The sequence below is a fragment of the Metopolophium dirhodum genome, chromosome 1 (assembly GCF_019925205.1).
Source record: "Metopolophium dirhodum isolate CAU chromosome 1, ASM1992520v1, whole genome shotgun sequence".
Taxonomy (NCBI): domain Eukaryota; kingdom Metazoa; phylum Arthropoda; class Insecta; order Hemiptera; family Aphididae; genus Metopolophium; species Metopolophium dirhodum.
Window position 1 is genome coordinate 126,159,409 of NC_083560.1, and position 14,560 is coordinate 126,173,968.

The window sequence follows — 14,560 nt, forward strand, 5'->3', positions numbered from 1 at the left end:
TTATAGCCAATAGGTACCTAATTCATGATTGTGATTTGTGGATAGAAATGTGTTATACAGTAAAGACAATATAGATAATATATTAAGACAAGAAATATAATAAAATATATTTCTATAATAGGTTTAGAAAATGTACCTAACTTTTAACCAATATACAAAATGTTAAGATTTATATTTATATTGGTTACAAAATATGTAAGGATGTTTTTTGTAAATGTTAAAAAATGTATTATGTTCAAGTTCGGAACAGCTTAACTTTATCTGACTAACCCAAGACTATTATAGTAAAGTTATCAATTTTAATTAATAATGGTTAGAATGCAGTTTTGTAAAAGATATGTTTTGAAAGTATTCAAGTATAGATACGGATACTTATTTAGAAAAGTATTTGAATACTTTTTTTCAAGTACCTTACAACACTGTTAAAATATAACTTACCGAACGTTAGTTTTCAAAAAACTCATATCTGCTGGACTTTCAGTAACTAACAAGATTTTTTTTCTGGAAACGCAAAAAAAAACGGGATTTTTACGCAAAATATTTTTTCGACCAAATTAATTTTGGTTTTTGATGTAACTCTTTTTATAGGCATATTACATTTTCGATAGTTATTAGCTCTTTTAAATTAATCTTGATAAAAATTGTAATACAATAAGACTCTTCGTAAGTTGTTGTTAGTGGAAATTAAAAATAAAAGTTGAGCGTAAATCCACAATAATTTGTTATGAGAGTCAGAAGTCAAAATGTTGACGAAATTCATTAAAATCACGAAAGTTGCCAAATTATTTGGAAAGGTGTTTGAAGTTAGACATTGGATATTCACTCGTAATTTAACAAATCTCATACAACGATTTTCTTGTTTGGTTAGTAATCAATAGGTCCTTTGAATAATAGCCGTAGATACTTAAAATTTACACTAAATATTTATTTTATCATTTCCCATACTTGATAAAATATTCAAAATATTTTTACTCGTTTTGAGTTATTTATGTCCATTTGACATTTGAAATTTGTTTAGTTTTTTTATCCTATAAATTTCAATAAAATTGTATTTGTTGGGTTAAAAAACTTGAAAACTTAATGCAAGGATCCTGACATATTGTTACAATAGCAGTTGAAAAATATTAAAAATACATAATATGGACATTTTTTTTTACAATCATTTAAAGTTCAAATTTTGACAGAATTTATCAAATTGAAATTGAAAATTTATTTAGTACTTAAAAATGTATAAAATGTTCAATTGTATAGCTTAGGATTCAATATTTTAAACAAGGTTCCGACGTAAGTAGTTAAGTCTGAAACCAAAAATTCATAATAATATAATTTAATAACATGGTTTTTTTTATAGTTATTTTAAGTTAAAATTTGGACGAAACAAAAAATAACAATTTTAGTTATTTTCTTGTAATTTAAAAATATTATTCATGGATACTTGAAACTTTTTAAGAATATTATTATGTACAAATATTTAAATATGATAATTTGCAAATAATATTTATTCAACTTACCAGCTACCGTATTAATAATAACAATATAAATTTAATATAAAACATCCCAGGCTGACAAACCTTTTCCGATCAGAAACATTTTTCGCATACAATGGTATTATAATATCATTGAATTCAAATTTAAGCCATACATTACACTATTACAGTGACCCACCAGTAACCTACTATTATACAATAAAGCAAAACCTACTTACCCACTTTTTTTAGTTTCAACCTCCGAAAAGTACCAACTAGGAAAATCTAATTTTCTATCAAAAACTAAATTGTAATTATTCATTTTTAAAACTACTACCATTGAAAAATTATTACTTACTACAGTTTTATTATTACAGTTATTTTACCTATTTATAATAATCCATATTTGATTTTTTTGTTTTACTCAATAACGAATAACCGTAGATGGTATCTACTTGAAACTTTCACCAAATAATTGTCTTAGTGATTTTATGTATTTGATAAAATGTTCAAAATATTTTGACTCCTTTTAAGTTATTTATAGACATAAGAAATAAACTTTTTATTAGTTTTTATATAATAGTTAACAGTAAAAAATTGTTTACTCAATTAAAAAATTGAATACATGGTTTCTCATAAATCGTTATTAAGTAATTAAAAAAATTAAATTGAACGTATATTCACCATAATTTTGTTATGAGCGTGATAAAATTTGTCAACCTTGCAAACATTTGCAAATTATAATGGGTTAAACAGTTAATACATTTTTTTTAAATTTAGGTATCCAAGATTTGAAAATGTAATTGCAGATTCTTTATAAGTTTATCCAGTTATACCAAAAAAAAAGTTTACCGGAAGGTTAAATTATTTTTTTTAAGCGTTGAAGTTCAAATGATATTGATTTGGATATTCACCCCTAACACAAATTCTTAACGATCGATATTTTTTTTTTTGCAATTCAAATAAGAATAACTGTTGACAGTTGAAATTTGCACCAAATGTTTACTTTAGAGTTTTCTATACCAGGTATAATTTGCATTGAATTATTTAATATATAATATTGGTACTATGGGCTGACAGGCGTTTTTCGTACCTACAATGTTTTATATAATTGAATTGAAATCTAACACATCATTCATTATATAGTGACCCACATGATACCTAATGTATATCAGTGCAGTACTCACTTATTCACTTTTGTGAACTTTGATACAAATATTCAATGCTAAAACGCATGGATGGATAAATAGACGATGAAATAAAAAATACTTATACCTCGCAGTAGTACAATAATATGTTTATTCATTAGGTGGGTCACCCTGGCACCCAAATGTTAGAATTTTTATTTTTTTTGGTGTAAATTCCAAGTAACTACATTTATTCGTTTTTGAATTACAACAAAATAAAAAAATTGTAAACATTTTAACTTCACACGCTCATAAAAATTTAATTTGATTTTCTGGTAGACATTTTTTCATTGTTCAAAGTAGACAAACTTATGAGAAATCTTGTATTTGTTAAATTTTTAAATTTTAGATATAAAAAGATAATTTTTTATGAATTTTGATCTCAAAATAATACCTATGCAAATTTTAGTAATTTTGATGAATTTTATCAGACCATCATAAAAAAAATATTGTGGATTTACGCTCAATTTTTTTTGAATTTCCACTAACAAAATGTTATGAGGAACCTTTAAATAAAAAAAATTTTACCAGTCAATTTTAAAAAAAACTTGTAAAAATCCAAAATTGCATTTGCCTATACAGTCAACTCGCGATATAACGAATTTCAAGGGACCGAGAAAAATATTCGTTATATCGAAAGTTCGTTACATCAAAATTCGTTATATCAAGAGAATATACCAATTGAATTCGTTATAACGAGAATAAAAATAAAAATTCAAAATTTTATTATTCGTATACATATGTATAAAATATATGAGTCATATAAGTATATACATATTTATTGTTTAATTTCAATATAAATGTAAGTAGTATACATTTGTATGTTCACAGTCTACTTTTTATGTCACCACGGTAATTTCACACCGTTCAAGGGAGGATGTCCCCCTTGGACACAATAATTTTACCGTGTAAAAATTATGAAGAATTTGTACACTTTTTACACGGTAATTTCACACCGTTCAAGGGAGGATGTCCCCCTTGGACACAATAATTTTACCGTGTAAAAATTATGAAGAGTTTGCACACTCAAAGTCAGTTTTGTCCAAATATTTACAGTGTACATGCTAAATGGTTTTTTTCTCAACAAACCTTATTACTAAAATGGAATAATTATTTAAAATATAGAACACAAGCCTTATTATAAAACTGAAATTATAATTACTAAATATTACTATATATTCACATTTTTTTTTCATTTAGGTTGGTTTCACTGTAATTTATCTAATTAATGAATGTCTATATTTTTTTTTAATTTATATACTTTTGAGTTATAAGCTAATCGTTTTTTATATTCAGTCGTCAATGATCCGCCGTTTACTCAAGTTGTGTCTCATTTTACTTTATTTTCTTAAAATTTCATTAAATTGTTTTACAATTTATAAATTTTTTTCAAAAATGAACTTTCAAAAATGTTCAAATGATTTTCAATCATTAGTTTATCGTATACGAAATAATCCGGCTGCAGTTCATCCAGAATTTTCTTCGTTTTCATCAAGATTTAAAACATTCAAATTATTCCCAAAAAATACTTTTCAAAATAAATATACATTGTCTGAATGTGGCTTAAAATATTCAGGAGTGGATGATGTTGTAGAATGCTTTTGTTGCGGACTTATTCTTCATAACTGGGAAAGGCTGGACGATCCATGGATTGAACATTGCAGATTCAGCCCAAGGTGTTTATATGTGTTATTAATGAAAGGTAATCAATATGTTCAAAACATATTAAGTAAATATTGTAAAACCGAACATATTTGTAATTGTGAAACTGGGTCATACGATACCGTTTGTTAATCATGTTTTTTTATTATATTATGTTATAGTAAATGAAAATAAATGTTGATTTTTTAAAACAACTTATATGTGTTAATATTTGATTTAATATCTCGTGAACGTATAGCCTAGTGGGTTAGCGCGTGTAGCAATAATTTAAATGTTTTCAGGTAACAGGTAAGTATATGTAATTCTCCCCTCTACTACATGCAGTAGCCGACTATGCTATACGTTCACATTTTTTGCATTTTTTTTTTTTTTATCTATCAAGTTTAGTATATAATACGCTTGCAAAGTAAAAACGCTTTCAGTTCAAAGTATATCCCTCATCGGTTATATTACATCAAATTTTTAAAAAAAATAATTACGTTTATAGTTTAAAGGTTTTTTAATTATTAAAAAGAAAAGAACTTTAATTTGTTATGGGTCTACCGGTAATTGTGTCAAAATCGGTATTTGACATACGTCCATTTGGTAAGAAGAGTGTTACGGTTGGACTATTAATCAGCAAACAAATTTCAATTATTGTGTTATTAGAGTGTAAGTTAACGAAAAAAATTATTACATTAAATTTAGAGCAATGGTGTACGCTCATGTCTGAATCTAATTACATTTCAATTACTAACAACTTACATACCAGGTGTAGACGTGTAAAAATTACTGAGAACTTTACATATTCAATTAATGTGAAGCAGAGTTCAATAACCTTGCATATAAATGATGATTATATTACACTCTCGCATATAGATTTCTGCAGACTAAAACAACTTCAACATTGTGTCGACCTTTATATCGCAGAAAAACAGAAACGTCTACCGAGTTTTCAAACAACATTCGATGCAGCTTACGAACTGATTAAAAACGATGTCCGTGGTTTGCCCATCAGTTGCCAGAGAAACGAATTCACAAACCAGTATATACAGAACTATGATTTTAGTTATTATTCTCATCTACAAAACGATGACACTTCATTTTTGTATGAGATTTTACAATTTCATTTTAATGTAATGTCTGACATGATTTTACAGGACTTAATAGTATGATATAATACAAATTCATTTATATTTATGTATTGTTTTTTTATTAAATAAATAAAAATATTTTTATACTACATTTTTTTTTTTTTCATGCGGCTAATTTATTTCTTATTGTACGACGTTCCGGGTCTTTCAAAATTACATCAAATATAACCTGCATGGTCTCGTTTAAACTTGTATTGAGAGTCTGATCTTTTGACTTGTCCGATGTCGTCACCTTGACAGATGCCTCAGAGTGTCGCCACCTGCAACATAAATTAATTATTCAATCAGTTTGGCAGTGAATAAAAACTAATGATTTTTTTCATTTAGCAATAGTTTTTTAATTAAAAAATAAACCAAAGTCTAGTCTTTACCTTTCCTTTGTTGGGACGTTGTGTATATTCGCACACTTGTAATGTGTTATCGTCCAATAATCCGTCGGCTTTTCGTCTGGATTAAATTGGCTTTTGATGGTAGCCAAACCATCTCCCTGACGAAAAGTGACAGAATTAAAAATCTCTTCATCAAATTCTTCCGCCCGCAATTTCTCTTCGAGAATTTCTCTGTATGATGAACTCTAAAAAAAAAAAACAAATAAATAAATTCATGCCATAATTCATAACCTTAGAATATTAGATAAAGTATTAATATGATAAATTATTATTTATCTTACTGTTTTCATCTGTTTTTTTTTGTTTTTTTTGTCTACTGTTTTTTCAGCCCCTCTTTTTAACGATGTTTTGACCTGCTTTGAAGTAGAAGGCTTTTTTGTGTCCAGGGACTCAAATTCGTTCTATAAAACATAAACTAAGGTGAATAACTATAAATGTATGAGTGGCTTACAGCCGATCTCTAAAACAATATTGAGCAACGTTACAGTCACACTCTAATTATTATTTAATTTTAATATTATGTTTAAAATAAAGTTATAATCAACCACGAATTTATTATAACCATAGCGTTGAGTAGTTTTACGACTGACCTCCAATTTGCTTTAGTTATTAAAGTGATTCAATTACTAACCTCTGATCCGGAATCGATGATCGAAGTTCTGTAAGACATCTTGAAGCTGAATTGTTATAGATGATGAAGAAGTTCTAGTTGCTGAATGTTGACTGTAATATTGCTGTTAATACGCTAGCCTTATATACTGTAATGTTTCCACTACCATAGATACTTTGAAATGTGGAATATTCATAGCAATGTTCATTAAACCAGCCAACGCCCTTAATTTGTCCTCTTATTAATATCAGTTTTATTCCGCCAACGGTCTTATACGACCTCCTATCGATACTAGTTTTTATTCGGACAACGCCCAGTTTTATTCCGCCAACGGTCTTATACGACCTCCTATCGATACTAGTTTTTATTCGGACAACGCCCTAAAATTTGACCTAGCTATTTTTAAATGAATATTCCGGACTACGGTCAACACCAATACATACATTATATATTATAATTACTATTACTACAAAATAACTTAGTTGTTTTTAAAATTAATATTACATGAACAGGTCATACGATTTCTTCGAATAGAATGTAAGTTTTAAACGATAACTAGGAAAGTAGGAGATGATTCTCGACTATATAACGCAGCATTTGATAGTCAAACGATATCAGTCCAGCTTGTGTTCTCTACCAGCAACAACAAGCGGCAGTCATTCACCATCGAATATTGAAAATACTTCAATCCTACCAAGTTTACCAGTCCAGCATCGACATCATCAATAAGGGTTCATCACTCAACATTGGAAAATACTTCAAACCTACATAGTTTACCAGTCCAACACCGGCATCATCAACAGTCATTCGTCTCTAAACATTAGAAAATACTTTAATGTAAGTACCTATTTATTTCATTATTTATATATTTAAAAAAAAAAAAAAAATCATCTTATCGAATCTAAAACTCCACATCTTTACTAGTTTTTAAACGAAAAATAATACACGATAGCAAAAAACATAACATAACATAAGCGTTTAGGGAAGTGGTTATAAGTGGTTATAATGAACCGATATTCAATAGTTTTATTAGTAATTTTAATATTAAATGTACAAGGTTTTTATAATTAATTTTTTTTTTTAAATTTAAAAGGTTGATTAATTAAAATATCTATGTTTATCATGTTGTATATTAAATGGTTAAAAAAATGTTAGAAAGTTGAAATAAGTTGAAAAAAAAACAAGTGTATACAGTATGTATATGATTATAATTATATGAATAACATAATATAAAAACTTGATTATTATAATATATAAAATATAGACATATTAGCTTACATTAAATTATTCACTATGCTGACTGATATATTATAGTCATTTTAACTACCATAATGTATATTTAATGATTAAAAAATGCTAAAAAGTAGGGATACGTTTAAAAACAAGTTTGTATTCCGTATACAGTTTGTAAATGATTATATTTATTGAATAACATGATATAAAACTTGATTATCAGCTAACTTTAAATTATATCCAATGCTAGTTGATATAGGAACCAGTTTCTAATTATCAGATTTTTTTTTTTTTAACATATTTCTTTATATATATTAGTTCTAACATTTTTTTAACCATTTTAAATAATGAATTCTCACAATGATATTTTAAACGAAATAGACTATTATAAACAAATGATTGAAAGTTATACAGAAACGGATGAAAAAGACCATTTCATGAGAAGATGGAGACTTAAACAGAATAAAAAAAATATTAAAAATATAAAATATCAATTGTTTTTAACTAGAATAAGTCCTTCTCCTTCTCTCAATGTAACTTATATTAACGAATATTATATACATACATGTGTATTAAAAGAAAAATTGCTTTTTTTAAAAGAAGAGAAAGAAAAGATCCTTATATTTTATCGTTCTAGATGTACCGACTATTGGCAATGTATAAATAATTTTAATATGCAGATACAAAATCTTAATTATCAGTTACAGGAATTGGGTACAATCTGTTAAAAACAAAATAAGATTATATTTTTTTAATATAAAGTATTGTATTTATTATGTTTATGTTTAAAAAATAATTTGATGATAGACACATGTAAATAAATAAACATTCTAAATTAAAAGTTTTTTGTTCAATTATTTAATTGTAAATAAGCTAAATATACCAACCATACAAAAAAAATGTTTCATTTATTAATTGAAGTAAACTTAACATAATAATCACAAACTAATGTTTATAGATGATGTATAACCATAATTTATTTTAATTTGTTGATAATATTTATACATATGTGTGAATACATAAGCTAGTCTATTATTATAAGTATTATTCACTAATTAATATACACTATTTTATTTTTTTTATTACTATCAGTTAGTGTATAAAAAAAACTATGACATTTTCAGAATAAAAAAATAAAAAATAAAAAATAAAAAATGGAATCAAAATCATTTATTATGGATGAAATTAACGATGTTATCCGAAAGGCCGAGCAAATTGATCAAGCAATGGATGAGGCAGCAGTAGAATTTAAAAAAAAAATTAAAATTATTGATATAAAAATAAAAAAAGCGGGTTTAAAACAAAAAAAAATAATGAATGAAAAAAAAAAGATTGCAAATGATTATTTACATTTGCTACATACAGATAAGAAACGTGAAAAAAATATTCGAAAAGAATTATCTATATTATATGCACAGTACAATTATATGAACAATGGTTAATAGTAATTCATAATTTTCTTGTTTTCATTCATTATTTTTTCACCTCAAAACAGCTTTTTTTATTTTTTATGTTTTGTAAATATATTCTAAATGTATTAATTTATTTGAATGATATTTTAAATAAAATGATCTTTCTACATTATTATATTTTTTTTTTTTTATATATTCTATTACAGTTTCATCATGAAAAGACAAACGGTGAGAAAATGCCAGCGGACAATTTCTACTGATAAAGAATTATTCGAAATTGAACGATTTAAAAAATGCTCGAAAACTTTTATCATAAAAAATACATTGGATTTTATAGATTACACGCTTTTTTTTAACTATATTTCAGAGAAATTAATTTTTAAGTTAAAAGAATCGTGTAAAAATACATCTATAAAATTTAATTTAGTCGTGGATAGTGTTTACGAAAGAATTATTACACAAGAAGTACAGGATATTGCATTCAAAACTTTTAATGTTCTTGCATGTAATTCATCTAATTTTAAAAAAATACTAAACGATATGTTCAATAAATTGTTGCGGGAAGAGACAGATTTTACACAGAAAGGTTCTGGATGGACGCTTAAGGTAATAGAAACATTACAGTTGAGAATCAATATAGTGAATCCTCTTAAAGGAGGAACATATATTGATTTACCTAAGCATATTAAAGATAAAAGAGCGATTATTAATGTGAAAAATAGTGATAATAAATGTTTTAAATATGCATTATTATCCAAGTTTGATAATCGCTCTAATAAAACTAATTTTCATGAAAAATATTTTAAGATGTTAGAGTTAAAAAGTAGTTTAAATTTTAAATGTGTTGATTTTCCAACACCAATCAGTCAGATACCTAAATTTGAACGTATAAACAATATTTCAATAAATATTTATAGTTTGAATGACAAAAAAACTATTTTTCCCTTGTATGTATGTAATACCGAAAGAAATGATCATTTTGACCTATTTTTGTATAATAATGATGAAACATCGCATTATTGTTATATTCATAATTTTTCAAGATTAATCAGAAGTCAGAAAACGAAAAATTGTTCGAAGCTAATTATTTGTAAGAGATGTTTCACAACTTTTGGTACTCAACCGTGCAAAAGTAAGCTTTGGGGTGTAGAAGGATTAAATGAACATCGACGCAATTGTGGAAAGAATCCGTTGGGGAGGCCTATAATGTTTGAAGAGGGGGATGATGATTTCATCTATTTCAAAGGTTATAAAAAAACGCAGAGGATTCCATTTGTCATTTATGCAGATTTTGAATGTATATTAACTCCTAAACAACCTAATAAATTCATTAATAGACGTAAAAAACAAAAAAATCAGAAAACTCATGTTACACATTTACATGAAATTATGAGCTATGGGTTTTATGTAAAAGTTGACTATAGTATTATATCGAAAGAGCTGGTAAAACAGTTTGAAATTCCGACGAAAGTAATTATTTATAGAGGTAAGAAAGCTGCAAAAAAATTTATGAAAAATATGATCGATATTGGAAATGAAATTAATAAAATTTATCAAATTAATACACCGATGGACAAATTAACTGATAAAGAGGAACAACGTTTTCAAAGAACCAAGTTCTGTCAAAAATGTTCAAAACATTTTAAAAACAATAATTTGGTTAAAGTTCGAGATCACTGTCATTTTACTGGCAAATATAGGCAATGTCTCTGTCTTCAATGTAATTTCGAAATAACTAGTCCATCGTTCGTTCCAATATTCTTTCATAATTTATCTTATGATAGTCACTTCATAATTCGGGAACTAGGTTGCGATGATAAAGATATTCATATTATTCCTAATTCATCGGAAAAATATATATCCTTTAGCAAGGAAATCGCACCTAGATTTAGTATTAAATTTGTCGATACATTCCGTTTTATGAGTGAGTCGCTAAGTAAACTTGCAGCCAATTTATCTGAAGATAAGTTGAGGTTTAGAGAAACCCTAAAAATATTTTCAATCAAATCATTAGATTTAGTTACACGGAAAGGAGTCTTCCCTTACGAATATGTCGATAGTTGGAGTAAATTAGACAATGCTTTTTTACCATCAAAGCTTGAATTTTATAACTCGTTAACAGATGAACAAATTAGTGATGAAGATTATAGACATGCAAAAAATGTATGGAATACATTTGACGTAAAGACTTTGGGTGAATATAGCGATCTTTATTTAAAAACTGATGTTACCATACTAGCTGACGTGTTCGAAAATTTTAGAGACATATGTTTATCTACTCTCAGAATAGATCCTGCTCATTATATGACTGCCCCTGGATTTGCTTTTGATTGTATGCTTAAGTATACAAAGGTTAAATTAGAGAGGTTAAAGGATTATAATATGTTACTCTACTTCGAAAAATCAATCCGAGGCGGTATTTGTCAATCAACTAAAAGATATGCTAAAGCAAACATACCAAATATTGAAGGATTGGACTATAATTCGAATGAACCGATTACTTGGATTACATATCTCGACTGTGTAAATTTATATGGAAAGTCTATGTTGACAGAACTACCTTTTAAAGATTTTGAATGGGTTGATGATCTCGACATAGATGTAACTAAAATTTCTGAAGATTCTGAAGTAGGATATATATTAGAAGTTGATATCGAGTACCCTAAACATTTACATAAAACCCATAATGATTTTCCGTTTTTACCGTTTAACGAATGCCCACCGAATTCGAAAGTTGAGAAATTGTTAACTACTCTATCACCGAAAAAAAACTATATTGTACATTACAAAAATTTAAAACAAGCGATTTCTCACGGTCTTAAATTAGTAAAAATTCATCGAGCTATCCGCTTTTCACAAAAAAAATGGATGGCATCATACATTGAGTTCTGTACAAAAATGAGAGCAGAAGCAAAAAATGAGTTTGAAAAAAATTTCTGGAAGTTGTTAATTAATAGCGTTTTTGGTAAATGTATGGAGAATGTCCGAGCAAGAACTTCTATAAAACTGGTTTCATCAGAAAAAAAAGCGAATAAACTAATGACAAAAACTAGTTTTAAAGACAGAACTATATACTCTAAAAATCTCATGGCTATTCACCAACATAAGGAAACTATTAAATTCGATAAGGCAATTTATGTGGGATTTGCAATTTTAGACGTTTCGAAAACATTTATGTACGATTTTCACTATAATGTCATGAAGAAAAGGTATGGTACTAAAATTAGTTCTTTATATTCGGATACTGATTCCTTGATATACGCTATTCAAACTACAAATTTTTTCAATGATTTAAAAAATGATTTATTACCATATTTTGATACATCTAACTATCCCAAAGACCATTATTGTTTTAGCGAATTACATAAAAGTCAGCCAGGCTTTTTCAAGGATGAATTGAAAGGAATTATACTTAAAGAATTCGTTTCATTAAGACCGAAATTATATGCGTACAAAACTGTAGACGGTACTGAGGAAAAAAAAGCAAAAGGCGTAAAGAAATATATTATTAAAAAACATATGCAATTCGAAAATTATAAGGATATACTACACGCTTTTATAAACCATTTATCTGTTAAAGATAAATTAACTCACAGGGTCATGAATTTTATCCAATCAAACAAACATGTTGTTCAATCGAAAACAATGAACAAACTTGTTCTAAGCGCTAATGACGATAAACGTTATATAAATGACGACGGGATAAATACTTTGGCTTATGGTCACTACAAACTAGATAAATTATATAATTAAAGAAAAAAAAGACTTGATAAATCTCCAATCGGTATAAACAGAAAGCGCTATCAAACGGTAGTGAAGTAAATTTTTTTTTTTTTTTGTTTTTAAAAAAAATTACAAACTGAAAACAAATAATTATTTCAACTTTTTTCTGGCATTTATTATAAAAGTATTACATGTTATACATAAAAAATTATTATTTAAAAATATCTGATGATGTTATCCACGAATTTTGACTTGAATCAAAACCCAACCATTTAACAAACATTTTATTCCCAACTTTTTTCACAATACGTTCAATAAGAAAGGTGTTTGGAAAATTAGTTAATTTAATTTCCTGTTCATAAAAACCACCTAAGATTATATTGTTTGATTCATCCTTTAGTTGATAAGTTACTGGATTTGTCTGTAAAACTTTTGAAACTGTAAATATTTCCGTTGTCCAATTCGGGGTATATCCTTTACTAAATATATGTTTATACTTAGATATTCGTACTTTATCGCTAACTTTAAATTTTGGTTTATACAATGTTTGTAAATTTTTATATGTACTAAATTTAATTCTGTTTGTATCCATTCGAGCTTCATTAGGTGTGCATTTGATTGTTCTATGTTTTGTATTATTATAGTTATTTATAATTTTTGATATTGTATTATACCAATTCCATGTACCTGTTGCAGTGAAATGTTTATATATATTATTTTTAAGTGTTTGTATCACACGTTCTGCGATTGAACATTTAATAACACTGTATGAACTGTAATGTTTAATTTTATATTTTTTCATTAAATCTTGAAATTGAGTATTATAAAATTCTGTACCATTATCTGTCTGTAAAAATTTCGGATTAGCTTTTTTCAATATATTAACCATTCCTTTTGTACATTCTTTTGCTGATTTATTTTTCAGCGGTTCCACAAATACATATTTGCTATATGTATCTATAACAACTAATATAAATTTAAAACCGTAATTTTTTTTAGAATGAGATTGCATATCCATTAAATCAGCTTGCCATAGGTCGTCAATAAACCGTGTAACCACACTACGTCTAGGAAATATTTTTCTCGCTGGTCGATGTAGCTCATTAGCTATACCCTCTAAGGTCGTCATTATGCTATAATATTTCTCTCACGCAGTTCTTCTAAAATAGATATGATTTCGTTATTAACACCAGTATTACCAACACTTTGCGATGATGTCAAAAGATTTAATCTAGTTACTAGCTCATTCGGATCGTCATAATAAACTAATTGGGTTTGAGGTAAGACATCTTTATATAAACCACTACCTGTCTTAGGATCAGGTGATGAAGTAAAATTAATCATATCTGTAGACATACGATCTGAAGGTGAAAAACTGCTTGCTGATTGATTAAAATCAAATGGATCATTTTCTTGTGTTATTTTTCTACGTTTAGCGTTTAATAAGCCAAAAGGACTAGAAGGTAAAGTATTGTTAAATGATTTTAAGTTAATTCGTGGAGTTGTATTCTCATTAATTTTATCTATTTCTTCATTAAACTGTTTTTCCTCCATTTTCATTCGATCATACAACGGTTTTACAACAGTCACCCATTTATGATACCTTGAGGTTCTAGGTTTTCCATCTGCTTTTAAATGGACTCCAGAAGTTTTCAAAATATTGTAATAAGATTCTATATCTTCTATAGTTGTTTTTTTTGGTTCCTTCTCACATAATAAAGACCATAAACCTGGTGTGAATTTAT

At 26.8% G+C, this 14,560-nt stretch overlaps 2 protein-coding genes across 3 annotated transcripts; one reads left to right on the plus strand and one right to left on the minus strand.

The window, feature by feature from the left end:
- Positions 1–5,408: 5,408 nt before the first annotated feature.
- Positions 5,409–6,626, minus strand: LOC132936162 (uncharacterized). The gene is made up of 4 exons (XM_061002853.1): positions 6,469–6,626; positions 6,119–6,238; positions 5,820–6,022; positions 5,409–5,708 (listed from the first exon to the last, which is right to left on the minus strand). Exons 1-4 carry the CDS (start codon positions 6,505–6,507, stop codon positions 5,552–5,554), a joined length of 519 nt encoding a protein of 172 aa, XP_060858836.1. The 5' UTR covers positions 6,508–6,626; the 3' UTR covers positions 5,409–5,551.
- Positions 6,627–7,110: 484 nt separating this feature from the next.
- Positions 7,111–12,856, plus strand: LOC132936160 (uncharacterized). Of its 2 annotated transcripts, none has more exons than XR_009663410.1 (2): positions 7,111–7,284; positions 8,805–9,268. XR_009663410.1 is itself a non-coding variant. In XM_061002851.1 (2 exons), exon 2 carries the CDS (start codon positions 9,306–9,308, stop codon positions 12,843–12,845), a length of 3,540 nt encoding a protein of 1,179 aa, XP_060858834.1. In that variant the 5' UTR covers positions 7,149–7,284; positions 9,299–9,305; the 3' UTR covers positions 12,846–12,856. The 2 variants fall into 2 exon arrangements, 1 of the variants encoding a protein (XP_060858834.1); XM_061002851.1 differs by lacking the exon at positions 8,805–9,268 and adding an exon at positions 9,299–12,856 and having other exon boundaries at positions 7,149–7,284.
- The last annotated feature ends 1,704 nt before the right edge of the window (positions 12,857–14,560 follow it).